Source organism: Chrysemys picta, chromosome 12 (assembly GCF_011386835.1).
Source record: "Chrysemys picta bellii isolate R12L10 chromosome 12, ASM1138683v2, whole genome shotgun sequence".
Lineage (NCBI taxonomy): Eukaryota > Metazoa > Chordata > Testudines > Emydidae > Chrysemys > Chrysemys picta.
The window spans coordinates 9,726,394-9,748,671 of record NC_088802.1 but is presented as its reverse complement, the minus strand read 5'-3'; the positions used below and the strand labels follow the sequence as shown (position 1 = coordinate 9,748,671).

The following is a 22,278-nucleotide window of genomic DNA, read 5'->3' as shown; positions in this document are numbered from 1 at the left end:
ACCCCTGGGATAGAGCATGATGCAATGGAGCTGTAGCACAACTGGTTTATTTGGGGGACCCAAGGGTGGTAGCACAGGAGCGATCGCTGCGGTCAGACAGTCCGGCAGCAGGAAGTGTACTGTATCTCTTTGGTGGTGTCTGCAGTACAGGCTCTCCTCTCTGGCCCCTGAGCTGGTGCTGTCTTGGAGGCAGAAAATAGGTTAAACTCACCCCAGCTGGAGCAAGCTCTCCCTTTCCAGAGAGGAAGCAGCAAACTTCTCCCTCCTGGTGTCTTGAGCTAACACAGGTCTGTTTCCTTATGATGATCTCTTGCTAGTGTAAGTGGGGGAAAGGTCCCGCTATTGTGGGGAACTTTCCTGGCTTCTGCACTACCCCGGTGAAGTGGACTAGCGAAAGGATCCGAGTCCTTGCTCCCACTTCCTTTACCCAGAGGCCTCCCTGCCCTCGAGGGCTCCCCTTCCACTCTCCTGTCTGGCAGAGTCCTCGTAACCCCGACAAGGCTGGGCCCAGGATTCCGGGGGGCTCGACCCCCAACCCTGCTGTGGTCACCCAGGACAGGGGCTAGGGTGTCCCCACTCCGGGGTACTCTCTCTGCACTGGGCACCTCCCTGACCCACTGATCATTTCATACAATTTAAACAAATACAAGTTGTTTAATTAACAATTAATTTTAAAAAAGAATAAGGAAAAATGGGAAAGATTAAAGGAAAACACATCACCCCTCTCTGTGGCCGGGAACATCACAACCAGTGTCTCTGGAACGTCAGGGCAGTTCACAGTCTGTTCCTTGTAGGTTCCAGGCTCCTTCTCAGGCCCTGGCTGTGCTGCAGAGACGCTGCGGGTCGGACACTTGCTCTGGTGGTGGCCACACGCTCTCAGGCTCTCGGTGGCAGGACCCTTTTTCCCAGCGTCGCCCCCGGCCTGACAGGGTTACGATCCCCCTCCAAGTCTGGCCTGCAGAGCCTCTTGGCTGAGGCGTCTCCCTGCGCTGGGCCCACTGCCCAGGGTCCCCCTCACTCTCCCCAGCTTCTCACCGCAACCAGCTCCGGACGGCTCCAGCCTGGCTCCAGCTCCACACTCCCCAGCACGGCTGCTGCTGCTGCTGCTCTGCCTCCAGCTCCCTGGGCTGCTTGTCTGGCCTCTCTGGCTCTGGTTAATACAGCTCTCCTCCCAGGGCAGCTCTGCTCTCTCTGGGCTGTGCTCTGGCTTTGGGGCTGCAGCTCTGCTTCCAGCAGCTTAGCTCGGGCCCCTGCTCTCTCCTTAGCTCGGCCCCCACTCTGTCTGATTCAGGCCATTCCAGCTCACACAGAGGACGGGACCCCCCCGGCCTCCTAACTCTCTGATTAGCTGCCCGCACTGTCAATCAAGCTGATCTGGAGCATTGGCCTCTCCCCATTGTTCCTGGGGACTGTCAGTCTCAGGCTCCTGATTTGCCATCGACCCTTCCCCTTTTAGTGCTGGGAGCTAGTCACCAAAACACCCCCACTGAATGTTAGTAAGGGGGCAACAGTCCCCTTACACTAGGATAGCTCAGGGTTGGCTGTGCAAAGCCCTTTATCTGGAGCTGTGAGGGGTCGGGGGGCGGAGAGAGCGCTTCATGAACGAAATGACCATTCACACACAAACCGAAGTGAACGTTTTCAGTACGAAACAAAACAAACTGGAACGAGTTTTGTCCAAACCCTGAAATTTCAAATGGAACCAAAAATTCAAGCTTGTCCAACACACAGTTTTTATACTGATTTAAATAGCAAAATGAGTATAATAAACTATGCTTAGACCAGCCTTTCATTCAAAAGCTTTTGGTTGGTTGGTTGTTGGGTTTTTTTTCCAAAAAAATGCGTACTATTTTTTCCCCCAACCAGCCCTAGCAGGGTATGTTTACACAGGGATAAAAAAAACCACGGGTGCCCCAAGTCAGCTGAGTCCGGATCACCGGGCTCATGCTCTGGGGACGAAAAATTGCTGGGTAGATGTTTGGCTCGGGCACCAGCCCAAACCCAAATGTCTACACAGCAATTTTCAGCTCTGAAGCCTGAGCCGCATGATCTTGAGTCAGCTGACCTGCAGCCGTGCCAGAGATCTTTTAGTCTGTGTAGATGTACCTAAAAGACCTACCAAAGAATCCACTATTAGATAGCTTACACACCGAATTTATACAGAGTTGTGCAGTCCCCACTACAGACAAACAGATACAAACCCAAAGCCATGTGCTTTGGATTCCCCAGATGCCATATACAAAATTCTGGAAATGAATTCTGGGAAGGGGCAGGGGGGAGAATTTAGGATGTCTGATTTTTGTCCTTATGTAAATTTCTTTCACTTAAAATTCTTCCTCACCTTCATCTTCTGGGCAGACAGAGTGGTTGATGAAGGTGGGAGGCTGGCGGGGAAGTGGGGGAGGGGAAGAGTTAGTGGTATCTGGGCAGGGTGTGATTAATGAATAAGCTACTAGAGGCCGCAAAAGACCTAGTCCTCGTAGTTGGGGAGCAAACCTCAAAAATGTGGTCACTTCGGCAGTGACGTCTGTCTGAGTCTGTAGAGAGCCTGAGACAATAGCTCTGGGGGTGGGGGGAAGAGATGCCCTGAGTTTAACCAATGGAGCAACGTCTGCCCAAGTTTTCAGAGAACCTGAGAGAATAGCTCTGAGCGGAGGGAACCACCCTGTGCAACTCAATGGGGGTGTTAACTCCCAGCCCCAGTCCTCGAGGAGAGGGGCCAGCTACCAACCCCAGCCCAGCAGGGGATTCTGTCTGTGGTAAGAAGGGACTGGCACAGCCTCCCCCCGCCACCAAGCAAAGACATCTCAGCTGCATATGAATGTATGTGTGTGGGTGTGGATCCTTGTCCCTGTACTGCTTTTCTGTAGGGGAGAGGTGCTCCCTGCTGCTCCCCAGGGGAGAGAGCTCACTGCTGCTGCTCCTGACAGATAATAACAAATCTAGCTCCTACCTAGTGCTTTGCATCAGTAGAGCCCAAAGTTCTTTACAAAGCAGGGCAGTAGCATTACACCCATTGTACAGGTGGGGAAACTGAGGCACAGGGAGGGGACGTGGCTTGCCCAAGAAAAGGGGGGGTTCCCTGCCACCCTGGGGCAAGGCTGCAGAGGGAACCATGCCAAGGTGTGGCTAGGGGCCCTGGAATTGCCCTGCATTCAGGGGACTTTAACCGAGCCATGCTTTGTAATGCAGCACCACCATTCCCCCAAGGTTTTCCCCCACGGTAAGGGAAAGATTCTAGGGTTGCCAATTTTGGTTGGACGTATTCATCACATGACATAATCTTTAATTGAGAGGCATGTGCGGGGTGGGGGGAAGCAGGGTCACGGGCCCCCCCCAATCAGTGGGGGCACAGAAGTCCGCTGGGGCAGGGAGAGCAAGCTCCTCAGGGCCAGTCTTAGGGGAAATTGCGCCCTGAGAAATTTGTATTTTGGTACCCCTGGCCCCTGCGGGTGTGGAACCCCCCCCCCATTGCCCCCGCTCCTGTGGGCTCCCCAGGTTCCCCATCCCCTTCACTCCTAACCCCTTCACTGTGCCCACTTTGCCCATAACTCCAGCACCCTCCTCGTGCGCTCCTAACCCCTGCCCCCAATTCCTCTACTGGGCCCCCTTTGTCCTGAACCCCTACACTCCCCTCCTGTGCCCCTAATCCCTGCACCCTCCTTCACCCCGTACCCCGCATCCCCCTCCTGCACCCACGTGGGGAAACTGACCTGGATGCACAGAGCAGCTGGCATTGCTGCTCGCTCCCCTCCAGGGGGCTGTGATGGGGGGAGCGAGGAGCAATGTCAGGGCTCCCTGCATCCTGGTCACTTTCCCCAGCTGGGCTGTGTAAGTGGAGGACAGGAGAGCAGCAGTCCAGGTGGGGAGAGTAACCTGGATACTCGGAGCGCTTGGTGTTCCTCCTCACTCCCCTCCCTTACAGGCCCCTAGGGGGGCATGGAGGAACATTGGGGGGGGGGGAGCAGTACCTGTGAATCACCACTCCCCCCTCCCCCTATGTTCCTCAGCCGGGAGGAAGCAGAGCGAAATCTGGGTGCCGGGTGCCCCCCGCCCGCAGCACTGCCCTGCCAGCCGGGAGCAGCTTCTGACTTTACACCGGCCCAGCGCACGTCTGCGCTGCTGCACGGTGTCCCTTGACCATGGCGCCCCGGGCAGTCGCCCAGGTGGCCTACCCCTAAGGCTGTCCCTGCGGGGTGAGGGGGTGTGGGCTCTGGGCGGGGGGGGGGGCCCAGAAATGAGGAGTTCAGAGTGTGGGAGCTCCTCTGTCCCCAGGCCGGGGTGGGAGATCCAGCTCCTCCGGCTGGCCAGGAAAAGTGAGCTCCACCAGCCACGGGGGAAGCTCCCCCGACCGCAGGGGGCACAGAAAGTGCCCCTCCAAACGCAGCCAAATTTTTATTCCGGTGCACGCCCCTGCTTTAGTGAAAGATTAATCTCCAGTTCCTGGCGACTCTCCAGGACAATTCAAGTAGATTCTCACAGCAGTCGCTCCCGGTGAACCAGGCCGTGGCCTGTGTATTTACTAGTGCTCCTTAGGCAGATTAGGTTCCCTTGCTCGCTGGAGGGGCTGTCACTTTAAAAAAGTAAACTCTTAGGAGATCAGCTGACTATGAGTCAGTTCCAGGCAGGGAAACCCTCCCAGTGGCTGCTCCAAGTTGGGTATCTCATGTTCCATCTGCCTGGATTATTGTAAAGACCCAGTGATGATTATAGACTGCGGGCACAATTTCTGCCGAGCCTGCATCACCCAGTGCTGGCTGCGGGGGGGATCAGAGACCACCGTCTCCTACCCTCAGTGCAGGGAAGCTGCTCAGTGGACAAGCACCAGGCCAAACCGGCAACCAGCGAATGTTGTAGAAGTAGCCAGAGGAAGTGCTGGCAGAGGCCCCAGCTCCTGGGACTGGCAGAGCTCTAGCTCCCTGCTGTGGCCTCAGGGCTGGGGGAGCTCTCACTCCCCGCTGCGGCCCCAGGGCCGTGGCAGGGGGGACAGAGCTTCTCTGGTCTTGGGGCTGCAGTCGAGGGGGGGGGTCAGAAAGGAGCAAACGGGGTTGTGGGGTCCCAGTGGGGGGGCAGAATGGGGGGGACCCTGGATGGAAGGCAGCAGGGCCGCAGGGGGGAGGGGTGGAATGAGGGCAGGACCGCAAGCAAAGGGGGTAGGGAGGGGCCCCCACTTGCTCTGGCCCAGGGCCTCACACAATGTTAATCCGCCTCTGACGGTGGTGTATTGTTATATACCAGGCAATACTTACTGGGAGTGGCCCTCCTCCCCGCTTTGGGTCTGTGCCCGTGATCCAGCTTCTACCTCAGGGTGTGAATCAGACAGTTCCTCTGTGTCTACCGCTTGGTCGATTGCATCAGTAAGATCTGGGATCGCATTCTCTGTCTCCTCCTGGACTACGCCCTGGTGGCCATTGACTGGGGTTAGGGTTACCACCTGGCTGGGTTTTTTTTTTTTTTTTATGGATTTGCCAATTGCCAGAAAAATAATCTAATCTGCCAGGTTTCTTTTACGTGGGTTTAAAGATGTGCATTATTCTCACAATACACTGGGCTATCTAATGTTAGATGTTTCTGTGGCCAGCTAAGGATGCTGCAGCGTTCCCACTTCCGCAGTTTAAGTAAGAAAATGACGTTATCGATCTTATCGCTATGTGTCTCCAGATACTATAAATGGCTGTTAAAGGGGGGGACAAGTTGCAGAGTTGCCTTGTGGTTGGGGGTTGAGGTTGAGGCTGAGGCAGGCTTGCCTTGGGGGGAGGGGCGGGTTTTTTTGCATTTTAAAGGTGATGGTGGCAGCGGTGTTGTCCACAAAAGACAGCAGTTCAGAGGAGGGCTCTCTCACAGATACATGGCCCAGCTCATTATCAGCACTGCAGGCCCTGCAAGCTCTCCCAGAAATCCTAGTATTGTCTTTGGCCCTCTTGTAACCTAGCTGGAGCGCCTTTCTCTCATTGTGGCAGCGGCTGGATCCCGGCTGTGCTCCCTTTCTTTCATTTGATCAGCTAGCTCCTTGTATATGGCGCGCTGGAGTGGCTAGAATTCAGATGGGCCCATCCCCAAAGGGCAATGAAGGCCAGGACCTCGGCACGAGACCCCACTGATGCATGAGACATGACTGCTCACTAAGTAGGAGTATAACAAAGAGAGATGAACGCCTTGTGAGCGGGATTCACAGAAGGACAGCACCCAGCTCTGTGCCGGCATTGAAACGGGAAGGCATCATCCCGCCAGGGTGACCCCAGAATAGGAAAGGGCACAAAGCCAACCAGGACAACCCAGCTAGACAGCAGTGCAGTGTGGGATAGCAGCAGGCCCTATGGAAGCCTTGAAAAATCCCATCTCAAGCTGGGGCATTTAGGGTTTCACATTTGCTGGGTGGCAGGTGCGCTTTGCGGCTCCAGCAGAGGCATCTGAAACACAGAACCTAGTGAGCGTCGCTAGAGGGCTCACGCGCTATTTAAAGGGACGCCACCCGATTCCAAAACATGACACACACCCCTGCAGTGCTGCTGGAAGAGCCAACGTCCCCTAGTCCAGTGCTTCTCAACCTTTCCACACGACTGTCCCCCTTTCAGGCGTTTGATTTGGCTTGCCTACGCCCAAGTTTCACCTCACTGAAAAACGACTTGCTTACAAAGTCAGACACAACAATACAAAAGTGTCACAGCCACTGGCACTGAAAAATGGCTGCCTTTCTCATTTTTCCCACGTAATTATAAAATAAAGAAATTGGAATATAAATACAGTGCTTACATTTCAGCGTATAGTCTATAGAGCAGTATAAACAAGTCACTGTCTGTCTGAAATTTTAGTTTGTCCTGACTTCGCTAGTGCTTTTTATGCAGCCTGTTGTAAAACTAGGCAAATCTCTAGATGAGATGATGTACCCCCTGGAAGACCACTGCGGACCCCTGGTTGAGAACCACTGCCCTAGTGCAGCACCCTTCAATGTGTAAGAATTCGCTGTTCATCAGCCGTTTCCCCTCAGGTGGTGGAGGGATGGGCAAGGGTGGTGTTTCTAGGAGGAATAATGTGGGTCCTTCTCAATCCAGTGACCTATAGGCAGTTTGGCAGTGGAGGCAGCTGGTTGTTGTGTTCCTGCCTCCCCCTCTAGTGGTGCACAAACGATGGAACTCGGAACAATCACAGGCTGCGTAACCCCGTCCGTCATCAATTGCGACACTTTCTGATGGAGACGCGAGGCGCATCCGAGCCGACGGCAGGGGAACGAAGTGTCACTTAGCCCTAAAAGTTTCCCGCCTGCAGATGAGCACCAAAGGATCAAGCTGGATAAGCCAAACTCATTGCACCAAGCCCGTTTAAAACCCCACACTAGGCCGATGTAGCATGATGACAGCTAATGGGGGTCTGAGAATGAGGCAGGGCAAAGGGAAAAACAGTAGGGACTGGAAAGGGGAACGCGGTGAGGGAGAAGGATTCAGGGAGAAAGGCAGGGACTGAACAGGGGAACCTGGAGGGAGCAGGGGAGGTATAAGAAAGGTGCGGCAAAGGAAAGAGAAAAACAAGCGTGTTAAATGTTATTGAAAGAGACACTGTAATTTATTACTTGGATGTTGAGCTCTTTGGGACAGAGACTGTGGTTTTTGGTCTATGTCTCTACAGCATCGAACCCAACGGGTCATCCTGATCAATGACTAGTGCTATGAGAATACAGGAGAACCTCAGAGTTACGTACACCTCGGGATCGGAGGTTGCTCGTAACTCTGAAATGTTCGTAACTCTGAACAAATTGTTGTGTGGGTCTTTCAAAAGTTTACAACTGAACATTGACTTAATACAGCTTTGAAACTTTACAATGCAGGGAAAAAAATGCTGCTTTTAACTACCTTAATTTAAATAAATTTCTTTACCTTGTCAATTTTTTTTAAATTTTCCCTTTTTTTTTAGTAGTTTACATTGAGCACAGCATGTACTGTATTTGCTTTTTTGTTGTTGTTTTTTTGTCTGTGCTGCTGCCTGATTGTGTACTTCTGGTTCCAAATGAGGTGTGTGGTTGATCAGTCAGTTTGTAACTCTGGTGTTTGTAACTCTGAGGTTCTACTGTACAATGAATAAATAATAATAATCCCCTTGATCCTCTGATTTAGGACAAATGGGAATGTGTCAGTTGCCTTCAAAATAATCTTCTCAAATTGAGGCCGTCTGTTTGCTTTGCTTGGGCTAACAAACTGTGACTGTGAACTGGAGCGGGTCAGCAAACTTCCAAAATTGTGACCCAAAAAAACACCAATTGGTTCATTTTTTTTCACGCCAGCTTTAGTCAACGCCTTTTAAGCTGCACATGCATTTAATTAAAACTTTTTTATTAAAAAAACATGTTCTTTTTATTCTCCTCCCCCCCACACACACACACTATTATTTTTCCCTAGCTGCTGTGTGTGTGTGTTTCATACTTGGATTCTTCAACATAAACAGGAAACACCACTCACATTGGTGTGATGAAAAGCTGTTTGAGAAAGTGTGGTGTGCGTGGGAAGTTACAACACAATCAAATATATGACACAAGCATCAGGGATGCCAGATGTTCCTCAAAGGGCAGGGAAGGGGAGCAGCTAGTGAATTAGCTCTTCTCCTCTGTGGGAGAAGGTTGGCAGCATTACATGTTGCTCATAGAGAAAGATGAGAGAGAAAGAATTTACTGAGAGGCGGGAGGACTGATCCAGTGAAGGGGATAACCCAGATCAGCTGGGAGCAGAGACAGGCCAAGGAATGGCCAGGAACCCTTTACCATGGTGGGGAAGGTAACCTGACTTAATGGAACTGAAAGACAGTTGAGGGGCTTGTCAGTGGCAGAGGAAGCTGCTGACCAAGAATTGGGAGAAGAGCAGGGAAGCCCAGCTCCTTCCCAGAGGAGACCGAGAGAACTGGCTGGGAATCTGCCAGAGCTGAGGAGAAAAGAGCCAAGCTAAGAATAGACACCAAAGAAAGTCAGCGCCTTACGGAGCCTGGCATCAGATGGGGCAGTGGCCGACAGAGCCCTCTGCCAGTATGCAGCAAGAGGTCCTCTTTGTTAAGAATAATTATTGTTGTGTTTGTGAGCTTTCCGGTGCTCTGACTTTTGCTGCTTTTTTTGAGTCTTCTCGCTGATTTTCACTGGCTGCTGGGATGCTTGGCCCTCTTGGAGGGTCTTGTGCCATTTCCTGAGCGCTCTATTTAATGTTTCTCATTGATGGGGGATTTCTTGGCTTCTCTAACATTCGCTATCATTTTTTGGCTTGAGGTGACTGAGAGGTGGGTGTTTACCTGGGTGCTCTGGCAGTGATTTATCTGGACACCCACTCACTGAAAGAGCCCAAGGGACAAAGATCCTTTGGTGAGCATGTTCACCAGCTCTTCTTAGGGGTAGCCAGAAAGACATTTTTTTGTGCAACTTCTTGGAGACATGATCTGAGCTTTACTTAAACCAGAAAAATGAGCCCAGTTTGTTGCTTTGTTCTCACCATCCCTGGCCCGCTCCCAGGGTGTCACAGTGCCCCCACCTGCTGCATGGCAGGGATAGTTATAGAGTGATGGGGCACTAGGAGTGGCTGAAAGGATAAAATCCCCTGCAGAAGCTTTCAGCTTTATCAATGGATCTGTAATCCAACTCCAGTGTGGCACTTTATCCCCTTCTAGTGGTGGCTGGGTCACATACCCAGCTTGATAAAACTGCAATAGCCTTGACTGTATGCGGTGGTAGTGTAGTTATGTTGGTCCCAGCATAGTAGAGAGAAGAGGCGGGTAAGGTAATATCCTTTCTTGGACCAACTTCTGTTGGTGCGAGAGACAAGCTTACACAGAGACCCAGAGAAGAGCTCCGTCTCAAAAGCTTGTCTCTCACACCAACCGTAATTAGTCCATTAAACGATACTACCTCACCCACCTTGTCTCTCTAGTACCCTTGTCTCACAGAGCTGGTTTGTAGCTCAGGCTGTCGAGGTTTTGGGTTTTAAAAAGTTTTCATAAACACTCTGGATGCTGTTGGCTCAAGGTTGATTTTACAAGCGTTAATAGCATTTGCTGGGAGGGAAACCTAAAATAAAACCATGGTTTTCAGCTAGAGAAATTATTTATTATTGCCTCATTTTACTTTGGATCTTGCTTTTACCCCCTCGTACCTTTGAGTCTTTTTTCCTTTTAATTTGTACTCTGGATTTTTCATTGAATCATAGAAATGTAGGGCCTGGAAGGGACCTTGACCATCCCTAACAATGTTTGTCTAAGCTGTTCTTAAAAACCTCCAATGACAGATTCCACAATCTCCCTTGTAAGGCTATTCCATTTCTTAAGTATCTTTATAGTTAGAACATTTTTTCTAATAGCTAACCTAAATCTCACTTGCTAAAGATTAAGACAAATACTTCTTGTACCCTCAATGAACATGAAGAATGATCACCATCCTCTTCATAACAGCCCTTAACATATCTGAAGGCTATCAGGTTCATGAAACTATCACTGTATTTCACACCTCCCCTGTACAATGTTCTTCCTGAAAGATGAAGTATTGAATGAGTTTAGCCAAAGCACCTACATAAAACTTATTACCACAGTAAATCATTGCACTATGTGGTTTTTCTTTGTCTTACTGCTACTGGAATAGGACCTATAAATGCCAAAATTTTATAGGCTTTGTTTATGTAAACATTTACTATACTTTAAAAATTTGTAATTCAATAAGTATTACAACATTCTTCAATTAAAGATTCTACTGAACTTTTTTTTTAAAAAAAGGGGATGACCCTTAAAAGTGTGTTTGGAATCTAATTATTTCAAAGGGCTAGCTAGTGGATTTTGCTTAGAGGTGGTGTATTTAGCATCAACCTTGGCACCTTTAAATGCAGCATGCTTAAATAGGTCCCCACACAGTAATAAGCAAACCAGGGTCAGGATCCTCCTTAGAATTCATGGTCACTTACTGTACCACACCAGGCATATTGTTACTACACCAATATGCTTAAACAAGTTACCTATAACTACATTTATAACACTCTTAACCTTTGAAAACAAGCCTGTGTCTAGAAGAACTAGCTACCTACAGTCCCTTAGAAATATAAATAATAAATTTTTCCTGTTTTATATTACTATCAAGCTGCCAGTTAACCAGTTTCCTCAACCACTTTCTTTCCATTTCTCCTCCCACACCCCATTTCTCTACATAGATAACTGAACCTGTACCGGCCCGAACTCCTTTTATAGTGCGTGAGGGGGACCTGAAGGAAGACTGAGACCTCTTACCCTGCGGCCCTCAGGTAACACTGCCCCCTGGCGTGTTCCAGCAGCGAACAGCCACTCCTCGCGCTCCGCCCATTCGCCTTTTCATTGGTTTGTTTAGGAAACCAATCAAACGACACTGACTTTTGAAGACTGACTTATAGACTTGTTTCATTGGGGGGCGCGGGGGGACTGGAAAGGTGACTTTGCTCCCACTTTGCTCCCAGAGACCGGGCCTGTAGGGTCGGATCGCGCCTAGCATAGTTGGGCTGCCTTCCTGATCGGGGTTTCAGTTTGATGTATCAATACAATGAAATATTTGCTAAAATAAGCCCTTAATTTTACCTCTGTCCATTACAAAGCACATGTGCTATGCCCCCATGGGTAGGGAATGCCTTTTTTTTTAAACATGTCACTCATGAAGAAAGAAACCAGACCCCCAAAGGAGCACCCAAAAAACTGTGTGGGGAGGGGGAATGTCTTTTTTTTTTTTTTTCTGTTAATACTGTACAGGGGAAGTACTGTGGCCCAGCAAAGGATCTTTGTTTCATTCCTACATTTCTCTCCCAGGTGGTAGCAAGAACACAGAGCCTTGTTCATAAATCCATGAATGTTCCTAAAGGAGCCAAACTGTATCCCGCTATTGTAGGGAGAACAAAGCAGATCGCTCGGAAATCTGCCGGTGGGACGGTGTCTCGCTGAGTGGAACAGCTCACAAATTACTGTCTTCTAATAAGACCAGTGAAGATAAGTTTCGTTGTTGTTTTTACAGGATCAGGACAGCGGAGCTCTGTAAACGAAGGTCGCTCTTCAAATCCGGAGCGACTTTTCGGACCAGGCGCTAGCTACAAAGGCAGTTTAGGGAGGAGCCGTATTATAGGGTTACCATCCGTCCGTATTTCCCCGGACATGTCCGGCTTTTGCGTCTCTAAATAGCCGTCCGGGAGGAATTGGTAACAAGGTTAAAATGTCCGGGGTTTTTTTCTCCCTCGCCTCCCTCCCTCCCTTCCATGCAGAGTGTGGCTGCTGATTGGGCGGCTAGGCCAATTGACCCACTCCCATTGGCCTCCAGCAGCCAGAGCCCTCCCCTGCTCCCCCCTCCCTCTCTCTGTAGTCCTCTGTAACACACAAACAGACCCACGTGGAGCCAGAATGGTAAGGGGAGTGGGGGTGCGCAGTTAGGGAGCGGGGGAGTGTTGGATCGGTCCCCAGCCTCCACCTGCCACCCCCCCTCCGTGCATCCCCCCCTCGGTGGGTCCCCCATTCCTGTCTGCCTGCTGGCTCGGCAGTACATGCAGACAACTGCTGTCTGCTGCCCCTGGGTCCTAGTGCCCCCATCCACTAATGGGAAGACAGGCTGCCCTTACCCTGCCCTTCCACCCTAGCCCTGAGCCTCTCCAACACCCCAAACCCCCCAGCCTTCATCCCCACACACCCTAATCCTCTGCTCCATCCCTGAGCCCCCTCCTGCATCATGAACCCCTCATCCCCAGACCCACAGCCCTCACCCCTGCATCCCCTCCTATCCCCAAACTCCCTCCCAATCCCCCTCCCTCTTCCCACACACCCCCTCCTGCCCTCAAACTTCCTCCTAAAGCCTGCACCCCCTCCCTTTGCACCGCCTCTCACCCCCAAACTCCATTCCAGAGCCTGCACCCCTCACCCCCTCCTGCACACCCACCCCCTGCCCCAGCCCGGAGCCTGCACCCAGCACCCAAACTCTATCCCAGAACCTGCACCCCTCCTGCACCCTAATCCCCAGCCCAGGACCTGCACCCCAGACCTCCTCCCCCCACCCAAACCCCCTCCCAGAGCCTTAGGCAGGTGGGGTGGGGGGTTCTGGGCACCACCAAAATTTCTACAACCCTGCCACCCATGCGAGTGGATAAGGGTCAGGGCAGTCAGGGAACAGGTAGGGTCCTGGGGGGGGGCAGTTAGGGTAGGGGGTTCTCAGCAGGGGACAGTCAGGGGACAAGAAGCAGGGGGGGTTGGGGTTCTGAGGGGAGCAGTCAGGGGGTGGGAAGTGGGAGGGAGTGGCTAGGGCGGGGCTTCCCCCCCCCCCTGTCCTCTTTTTTGTTTGTGGAAATATGGTAACCCTACCGTATTAGCAAACCTCCTGCAGCGCCACAAGTGCTAAATCGATACGGATTAATCTTCTTCATCCCATTTGCAGCAAGATCACTCTTCCGAACAGTGTTAGGTGCCTGCTGATTCTGTGGCATCTCCCCCAAGCAGATTTCCGAGCACTCTGCCGTGTTCTCACCACAACCAGACAGTGAATGTCTCACCATCGCTACACCACAAAAACAGAAAACCGCAATCAAATAACCACAACGGGAAATACGGTACAACTTTGACCTCATGTATAGCGGCAAGGGCGGGTGCTAATTGGATGAAATAACTGGTAGAGCGTTTGTGGGGGGAGGACAGGGGCTGGTCAGGGGAAGGAGGCCTGCACTTTCATTGGGCAGTAAGTTACCGCCGGACCTGATAGGAAACAGGCACCAGCGAAAGTCCGGGCTCTAGTTCGCTGCTAGAATCGTTAAACGACAAATGTGGATATAAAATCCGTAATAAGTGGATTGAGGTTACAATTTTGATCATTACTGCGGAGTAAAACGATCATTTTCAAGTATTTGTTTACGTGAAGATTTTTTTCACGTAACTTTTTTTCTAGGGAGGACAATTTTATTGATTACTTTAAAAATCAACTTGGAATATTTTTCAATAGGAAATTTTCGAGTTTTTTACATTGTCCTAGGCAATCTTGTTAGTAAAATACAGAATAAAATGCCAAATCAAAGATTTCCCTCCAAGAAGCCTCTTTGTCGGTAAAAGCTCACGCCGCACCGCCTATGCTCTCCCGGCGAACCAACAGCTCACTTAGTGAATATTGAGGGTGGCTCTTAAAAGAGCCTTTGAGTTTATATTTATTAGTTGACGAGGAATGTGTTTTTAATGCCTCTTGCCTCCAGCTTTGCCGCGGGGGGCAGCCCTCCCCTTGGGTCTGGCCGGGTTTTTGTGGGCCTTGGGTTTTTTAACAGCTGACTTGGTTTCCCTGCCGGGCCCCTTTGCCTTCCTAGCTGCTGTGAGGTTAATTTTTTTCGGAGACCTCCGGGCCGCTATCTGGGTTTTGGGTCTCTTGACGGCGGTTTTTTTCTTCGTTGCTTTCAAGGCGCCCCCCTTCTTCTGGCGCTTGTTGACCCTGAAGGATCCCGAGACGCCGCTGCCCGTCACCCGCTGCAGCAGCCCTTTGCTAACGAGAGAGCTGAGCGTCGCCTTCAGGCGACCGTTGTTCTTCTGCACGTCGTACCCCTCGGCCAAGAGCGCCTTCTTGATGGCAGCCAGAGAGGCGCCCTTGCGGGCTGTAGAGACGCAAACAGCCCGCAGAATGAGGTCGGGAAGAGACGGCCTCCCTTTCTTCTTAGGTAGAAAAGTAGCTAGAGCCCCTTCTGAGAGAGAAGCCTGGGAGGCGGAGCTTAAATTTCGCATTTCTCCCCACTGTATTCACAGCCACAAGAACCGCCACCGCCGCCGCAACCGCCGCCGCCTCGCTGCAACCGCTGCTGCTGCTGCTGCTCCCGCCGCCGCCGCCGCCTCTGAGCTGCAAAGCGACAAGCTCCCACGAAGCTTCCACGACTCTCCGCTCCAAACTGATCGCGCAGGTCGCCTAACGGGCTTTATATAGAGCAGAACCCGACGCAACCGACTCAACCAGGTCGCCGCGCGCACCGCCTCCCCCGACGGCGGACGCAACAGAATCAATCAGCCTCTCCTTGCCTCCTAGCGTCTCAGAAATCTGTGTTTCTGAAACTCCACTGATCTCTAATTTTAAAAGCCCCACTGGCTTTTTGATCAATTAACGTAGACGTCCCCAGGCTAGGACTGTTAGGTGGTTTTATTCGCTGCATTTTTTTGATCCACTGAATAAGCTCCCCGCGCCAGAAATCGACAAAACCCTCGATTTATCCACCTGCCTGTCCTCCAAAAGTAAACAAAATTTGGGTTTAATCTTAAATTACAATTTCAATTCTGTGCCTGCCCTCAAGATATCGAGGGAACAGTATTAAGGCGGAGTGAGGTATCCCACACAAAGAAATTAAATGATTTCTTTCTTTGTTTTTTTGTGCAGTGCCCTTCCAAAGACAAACAAGAAACACACCTAGGCTTCCCCATACTCGCCTATGAGGCTTTGTCTAATTTCAAAAGGAAATAAATATCTCTAGTTTTCTGTCATAGTAAAACATTACAATGTACTTTAAACGTACTGCTGTTTTAATTTATATAGGGATGCATCCTACTCTCATTCACCTGGCTGAAATTAATGTCAAAACATCCATTAACTTCAGTAGAAAGAGCAAAAGTTGCAGAAAACTATAGGATACACATGCAGAAAAAAATGTAACAGGGAGGAAGAATAATTATTTTCATGTGTTTGGAAAATAATTATATTGTTTTAAGGTTTAGGTTTTTAGTAAAAGGGGAAGCTAATTTTGATATCATACTTTGGGTTTTACAATAGAGGCATTTTATTTTATTTCGTTGTATTTAGATCCCGATTGTTTTATGCGTCTGGTTTAAAGGTATTAGCCTATAATCTGCAAAAGTGTCTAGAGGCTATGGGAAGAACAGGAGTACTTGTGGCACCTTAGAGACTAACACATTTATTAGAGCATAAGCTTTCGTGGGCTACAGCCCACTTCTTCGGATGGGACTACAGCCCACTTCTTCAGTGGGCTGTAGTCCACGAAAGCTTATGCTCTAATAAATGTGTTAGTCTCTAAGGTGCCACAAGTACTCCTGTTCTTCTTTTTGCGGATACAGACTAACACGGCTGTTACTCTGAAACCTAGAGGCTATGGGTGCCTCAAATGTCGAGTTCCCAGCACACGCCTATTGGGGTGGAAAGTAATGGTTTGATTGAAGTTGATAATTCAGGTGCTACATTTGCTGTCTCACATTACAGGACCAAGGTGTCATCCAACATAACCATATCATCGAAATGGAATAACTTTAAAACGGACAAGAATGATTTAACGGAATAAATACCCAGCAGGACTCAAAATTATTGAGGAAAAGACTTTAGGATTGGCTAGTTATATAAATAACAAGATCATTGACACTTAGCATTACAGGGAAAGGGAAGAGACGGGGGGGACGGGACTAGAAAGGACAAACCCACTCACGCTTCAGACCAAGATCCAAGCAGCCTCGACTTTCCTGTAGCTGACTTCCCAGAGCTTGCTGTATACGGACAGGCACGATAAATTCTGTGGCAATGCGCTCAGACAGATAATTTGCGGCAGAATTCAAGATGCTCAGGACCTTAGAAAACATGCCCGAGTGCCCATGTGAACCTACTTCAGCATCTCTTACAGGTATGCGGAATAAAACGCTTTCCTACTCTTTTTCCGCACCCTTCTTTGAGACATCACCAATCAGCATCTGTCTACATTTCTTCATCGTACAAACACACACCTTTCTCCCTATTCTTTTCCCTACAAAAACAAACAAACAAACAACCCCCCCCCAAAAAAAAAAAAAAAAAAACGAAACGTAGGATCGCGGAGTTCCCATGTATTAAATAGTGGCAGACCTGAAGGGACACTGAGACCGCCTACCACCTAACCTTTCGCTAGTACAGGTCTCACCCTTCACTTCTGTATCTACCCATCAGCCTCGCCTTCTTGATATGTAATTAAGGATCCAAACATTTCTCCTTTTCATTAGCTCATCCGGGAAACCAAGCAAAAATAGAACCAATGTTTCCCCGCCTCCAAAGTATCTGTCATGGATTTAAAATGCCATAGTGTGTAAACCCTTCTCTTCTCCTAGACTATCCTGAGAAAATGATGGAATTTTAACAATAATTTGGAGAAAAATCACGATTTTTGTTTATTGGCTTCCTTAGCCGGGGAGCAGATTCGAGATTTTTGTATATTTTCCCTGACAGAGATTGAGTGAACGAAACAGCGTCACCAGGCGAACATAACACGGGTTATTAGTGCTAGAGGACCAGAGAGAGGCGGGGATAGAACCAGGTTGATTCGGTTGCGTCAGACACTGGGGTATAACTACCCCTCGGGCTGCAGCAGCAGTGCCCGGCTTTCAATCTGCTGCAGCGTGAGGTGCAGGCGGCGCCGTAGCAAGTAGAGAACAACTATCAAAAATAGAAAACGCGGCGCCTCTTGTATCTACCCAGATGAACACAGATCAGCCGCTGCCCCTTCCCAGGCGCCAGCCAGCAAGAGAACGAAGCGGAAGAAGAGGAAGGCGGTACCGATAACTCGAAAAGACCGCGAAGGTTTTGCCCATTTCATTCTCCAGACCGTGGATTTCTCCCAGCACTCCGGGGAGGTCTCCCTGGGCGTCATCAGGAAAGAGCTGGCGGCGGCGGGGATCGATGTTAAGAAGAACAAAGCCCGTATCAAAGCGGAGCTTGGGAAGCTGGTCACCACGAATGTCTTGCTTAAGGTCCCGGGCTCCTACAAGCTCATCGCAGAAGCGAAGCTAACCCCTCCGCTGGTGAAGAAGGACAAATCGCCAAAGAAGCAGGGGGCAAGAGGAACAAAAAAGCAGCGAAGAAAAAAGCCAAGAAGAAAGCAGAGGCTCTTGTGGATCAGGAAGAGGGAACTGGAGAAACTGTCGCTTCTGTATCCTTTATGCAGTGGGAAACATCTCTCGAGGGGAAGCCCTAAAAGGCATAATTCTACTGACTCATTCTACCGAAAAAAATCAATCAATCCAAAGGCTCTTTTAAGAGCCACCCCCAAAAACTTTCCCTAAAAGAACGTTAGCACAAATATACCTTTAAAAAAACATTTTTTCTGTATTTGTCTAGGACCAGATCCTAGGCGTTAGGGAAGGTGAAAACCATATAAACGTGGGTCAGTTGCCTTCTTTACCAAATCAAAAAAACAACAAAATAAGGTCAACCCCCCTTTATTTTAAGTCAGTTAATTCAATGGCAGGATCTAACTAATCTTGAAGGTTCCCTGCCTTGTCCTGGTGTTGTTGGTTTTCCCTGACCTGCCTATCATAAAATGCATTCATCAATGGTAGTGCTGCCGTTTGCTTTCTATTCTAGGAATACATACAACACACACAACCCTCCCTAATCTCTAAAAAAAGCCGCGTTACAAAATATAGCACCAAGGAGCAAAGACATTCGCTCTTTTGATGAACGCTGGGGGTGGTTCTGAAAAGAACCGTTTTGGTTTTGTTTTTCGCTCCTGGCCTGAGCCGTCACTCCAGAAGGAAGGTGCCCTTAATAATATCTTCTAAGATTTGCTTCCTGCGCGTTGCCACCGTCCCCCTGATTTTGCCCGGGCTCCTGCTGACCCTCTTGGGCCGTGCAGCAGCCGGTTTGATTTCCCCGCTGGGGTCATTTGGCCCTGGGGCAGCTGTTCCTGTCTTCGCCGAGCTCTGGCGCCTCTTGGCCGCGGCTGTTTCCCTCGTTTCTGCTTTGGCGGCGCCGCCTCCCCGCTGGAGCCTGAAAGAGCCCGAGGCGCCGCTGCCGCTGACCCGACGCAGGGCCCCTTGGCTCAGGAGATAACGGAGCACAGCCTTGATGCGGCCCTTGTTCTTCCGCACGTCGTATCCCTCGCCCTCCAGCGTCTTCTTGATGGCGGCAAGAGAGACGCCTCTGCCGGCGGCGGGGACAGCAGCAGCCCGGAGAATGACCTGGCTGAGAGTCGGTTTCCTCCTTCTCTTGCGCCGGGGATTCTCCCGAGCCGCGCGGGAGGCCGCAAAAGCCGCGGGGAGACGAAGCGAACCGGGCATGTCCCTGCGACCCAATCCCAGCTGCTGCCACCCAGACCCGCACGTGGGGCCGCCGCCCTGACACTGAGCCCGGCGGCCGCCGCTCGAGGCCAGATAGAGAGCAGAGCCCGACGCAACCGAATCAATCCCCCGCTTTACTCCTGCCCCTGCGCCTCCCCCCAGCCTGTGTTTCTTCCGTCCCACTCATGTTGCCCCCCAAAAGCACCAGCCCCGATTTGCACAATCCTTTCGCCCTCCCCGCTCCAGGGCACTGAGCTAGTTCCCCCGCTGGCGTTGTCCGAAATATTTATGAGTTGCTGTCTGGGATAGGTCACAAAACTGGGCTATGTAACTACATGACAAATGTGTTTGGCTGAGGATTACAAACATTAAGCAATACATTCACCTGCCAAAAAAATTACACAAAGCCCTGCAGCAGTGAGATCCTTCATGACTGTGCTCTTAATTCTCCTGTAACTCTGCATCCTTTTGTCCTTGTAGACTTTTAAAGAAAGAGCTTCAAAGTCACAAATAACAATTAGGCCTAACTGGAATAGCCTAATTCTAATGAAGACTCCCAACTCTGAGTTTAACGGCCATGAAAATCTCCCGTTTATGTATCTGAACTTTTCTCATTTAAGGAACAAATTTTCAGAAATGTGCAAATGAACATATCCCATATACATAGATACCCAGTGGAGCTGTATACTTCTTAGCTGGCCACATACTGAGACAAATTCTTATTTTGTTGTATGCACACACTATGGAATTATATGCATTGTAAACCGGTGGAATATGCATTACCTGCAATCAGTGCTCCCTTTGCAGTGTTTTCTATCATGAAGATCATATAGATCAATGAAGGAAACCAAATGTGGGTAAAATTTAAAGGAAATCCCCGTAGCTAACAATAGCTAGCTAGAATGAAGAGTAGGGCTAATGTATTATCAGAAGTTTCTTCCTATCTGTGTCAGGGAGAATTTGCTATGCCTGTTCCTATAAAGGGGATAGGAAGGCAAAAACAGACACAGCCTTAGTTCTTGATACTACATTCAGTGTTAGTTACTACTGTTGCTGGGTGGTGCTTTCTCACACAAAAACACAGCCTCAATATTGGGCAAGACCCCACAAGAGCATGTTCAGCTCTTCAATCTTTGTAGACAGCAAACTATGGATGGTGCAGAACAATTTGGCTCGTCTCACTTTCCCAGGACTCATTCTCAGATACTTCAGCACAACAACTAAATTATCTAAAGGCAACATTTCTACTACATCTCATGTAGCAGCTTATACAGCCTATCCACAGGAAACCGTAGCCCCACCCTACTGAACAAGACTTCACCGAGGCAACTTCCTTTCCTCACAAGCAGCCTTACACACCTCTATTAACAGAACACCTTTCTTCTCTCAACAAAACAGAATGGTTGAGCGACTTTTGTTATAACCTTAGAGCTGAGCAGTTCCTCCATTCTGATTGGCTAGTAGGAGTCCAGGTCCCCTGAGCCAATGAGAATGAGGATCCTAAATGAACCAGTGAGAAAGCCCCTTTTCTTTCTCTCTTTTTTTCTTCCTAAAACTGTCATGCTCTACCATCAGCACAAATGGTCATACTGGGTCCATCTAGCCCAATATCCTGTCTTCTGAAGTGGCCAATGCCAGATGCTTCAGAAGGAATGGACAGAACAAGGCAATTACCTAGTGATCTATCCCGTCTTCCAGTCCCAGCAGCTGGGATGGGATGGATCCCTGATGATCTTGACTGATAAATTCACCTGCTCTATTTAAAAACAATTCCTCCCCACTCCACAAAATCATCTATTGAATTCCTTCATAGGTTGATTTGTTCATTCATCCCTGTTCCTTTTTCTGTCAGAGGTAAGGCTGAGAATTTTAACATTCGTTAAGAGAAAAATATCAAATACTGCTCCAGTCTGAGTGAAGAGCTGGAGATGTGTGCGAGGCTTTGGTGGTTTTATTTTCACTTTCTCTCTCCCCCCACACCCCTCAGCAGGAGGTTCATTCCTTAACACCAACGCCAGGGAATGAAACACCCTCCCGATCTGGACAAGATGGCTGTTGTGGAATGACAGGAGGCCTCGTGTGCTCTTAGAAACTCAGGTTCTCGGTGCCGGAGAGACACACTTTGGAGGAGAGGAGCCTAGAGCTGCGGCAGCAGGAGGGGCGGGAGGTTGATTCGGTTGCGTCGGGGTCCCGGCTATAATTAGCCGCGGGCAGCAGCCCTGGCTTCCAGTCGGCGGCGTGAGCGGCGAGAGCAGCGACTGGGGGACAGACTGCGCCGCAGGCGCCTGGAGCAGTGCTGGTGGCTGCAGAAGCGGCGCCCCCTTTAGGCCGAGATGAATACAGCGCAAACGGCAGCTGAAGCTCCAGTCGCAGCTCCAGCTCCAGCCAGCCAAAGGAAAAAGAAGAGAAGGAAGAAGAAGCCGCCTCGAAGACAGCGGCCGGCTTTTGCCCAGCTCATCCTGTGGAGCGTGGATTTCTCCAAGAGCCGCAAGGGCTTCTCCCTGGTGGCCATCGAGAAGGAGCTGGCGGCGACGGGAGTCGACGTCCAGAGGAACAAAAGCCGCATCAAAGCGGCGCTCAAGAAGCTGGTCACCAACAACATCCTGTGCAAGGTGCCTGGAGTGACTGGGGCTCCCGGCTCCTACAAGCTCTGCAAAGAGCCTGGGGTCGGCAAAACTCAGCTTGTTCTGCAGCTGCCCAAGACCAAGGAGGCCAAGAAGCCGGCAAAGCAGAAGAGACAGGCAGATAAAAAGCCGCTTGCCAACAAGGAGGCTAAAAAGATCGAGAAGAAAAACAAAGGGACGGGGACAAAGCCCCCCGGGAAGATACGGAACATGGCCGAAGGCAAAGGAGCTGGCAAGACTTCTGCGGCTTCCTCTGCTCGCGGGGCAATGGCTCCCCAGCGGAAATCTTAACAGACCTATGGATTCACCGCAACGAAACAACAACGGCTCTTTTAAGAGCCACCCCAAACCATGTCCAGGAGAGCTTTAAGCACGAATGCCCTGATGTCTCCCTTACACTGCATCCCTAGCTCTGGCAAATCTCCCTTTGATTTCAGCGGAAAACAGTAGGTGCGCTGGGGAAATCAGAAACAGGCTTTTTAGGTCTTCCCCCTCCCCTTTAGAAAGAGGCGAGATATGCGGGCTGGTTTACTATATTATTAAATATGACGAGCCTCTGTCACTGCCTGACGGGAACGAGTGTGAAAAATCAGATATGGCGACCAAGTGACCAGAAGCTATAGGAGTTGTGTGTATCGAACTATGAACATTGTAAACCCCA

At 50.1% G+C, this 22,278-nt stretch overlaps 3 protein-coding genes across 3 annotated transcripts; 1 reads left to right on the top strand and 2 right to left on the bottom strand.

Moving 5' to 3' along the window:
• Positions 1 to 31: 31 nt before the first annotated feature.
• LOC112060830 (histone H1-like) lies at positions 32 to 15,638 on the bottom strand. The gene has a single exon (XM_065564681.1). It carries the CDS (start codon positions 14,701 to 14,703, stop codon positions 14,167 to 14,169), a length of 537 nt encoding a protein of 178 aa, XP_065420753.1. The 5' UTR covers positions 14,704 to 15,638; the 3' UTR covers positions 32 to 14,166.
• Positions 15,639 to 18,456: 2,818 nt separating this feature from the next.
• On the bottom strand, positions 18,457 to 18,993 carry LOC135974845 (histone H1.4-like). Its single transcript, XM_065563883.1, has one exon. It carries the CDS (start codon positions 18,991 to 18,993, stop codon positions 18,457 to 18,459), a length of 537 nt encoding a protein of 178 aa, XP_065419955.1.
• Positions 18,994 to 21,326: 2,333 nt separating this feature from the next.
• Positions 21,327 to 21,908, top strand: LOC112060829 (histone H1-like). Its single transcript, XM_024112834.2, has one exon. It carries the CDS (start codon positions 21,327 to 21,329, stop codon positions 21,906 to 21,908), a length of 582 nt encoding a protein of 193 aa, XP_023968602.2.
• The last annotated feature ends 370 nt before the right edge of the window (positions 21,909 to 22,278 follow it).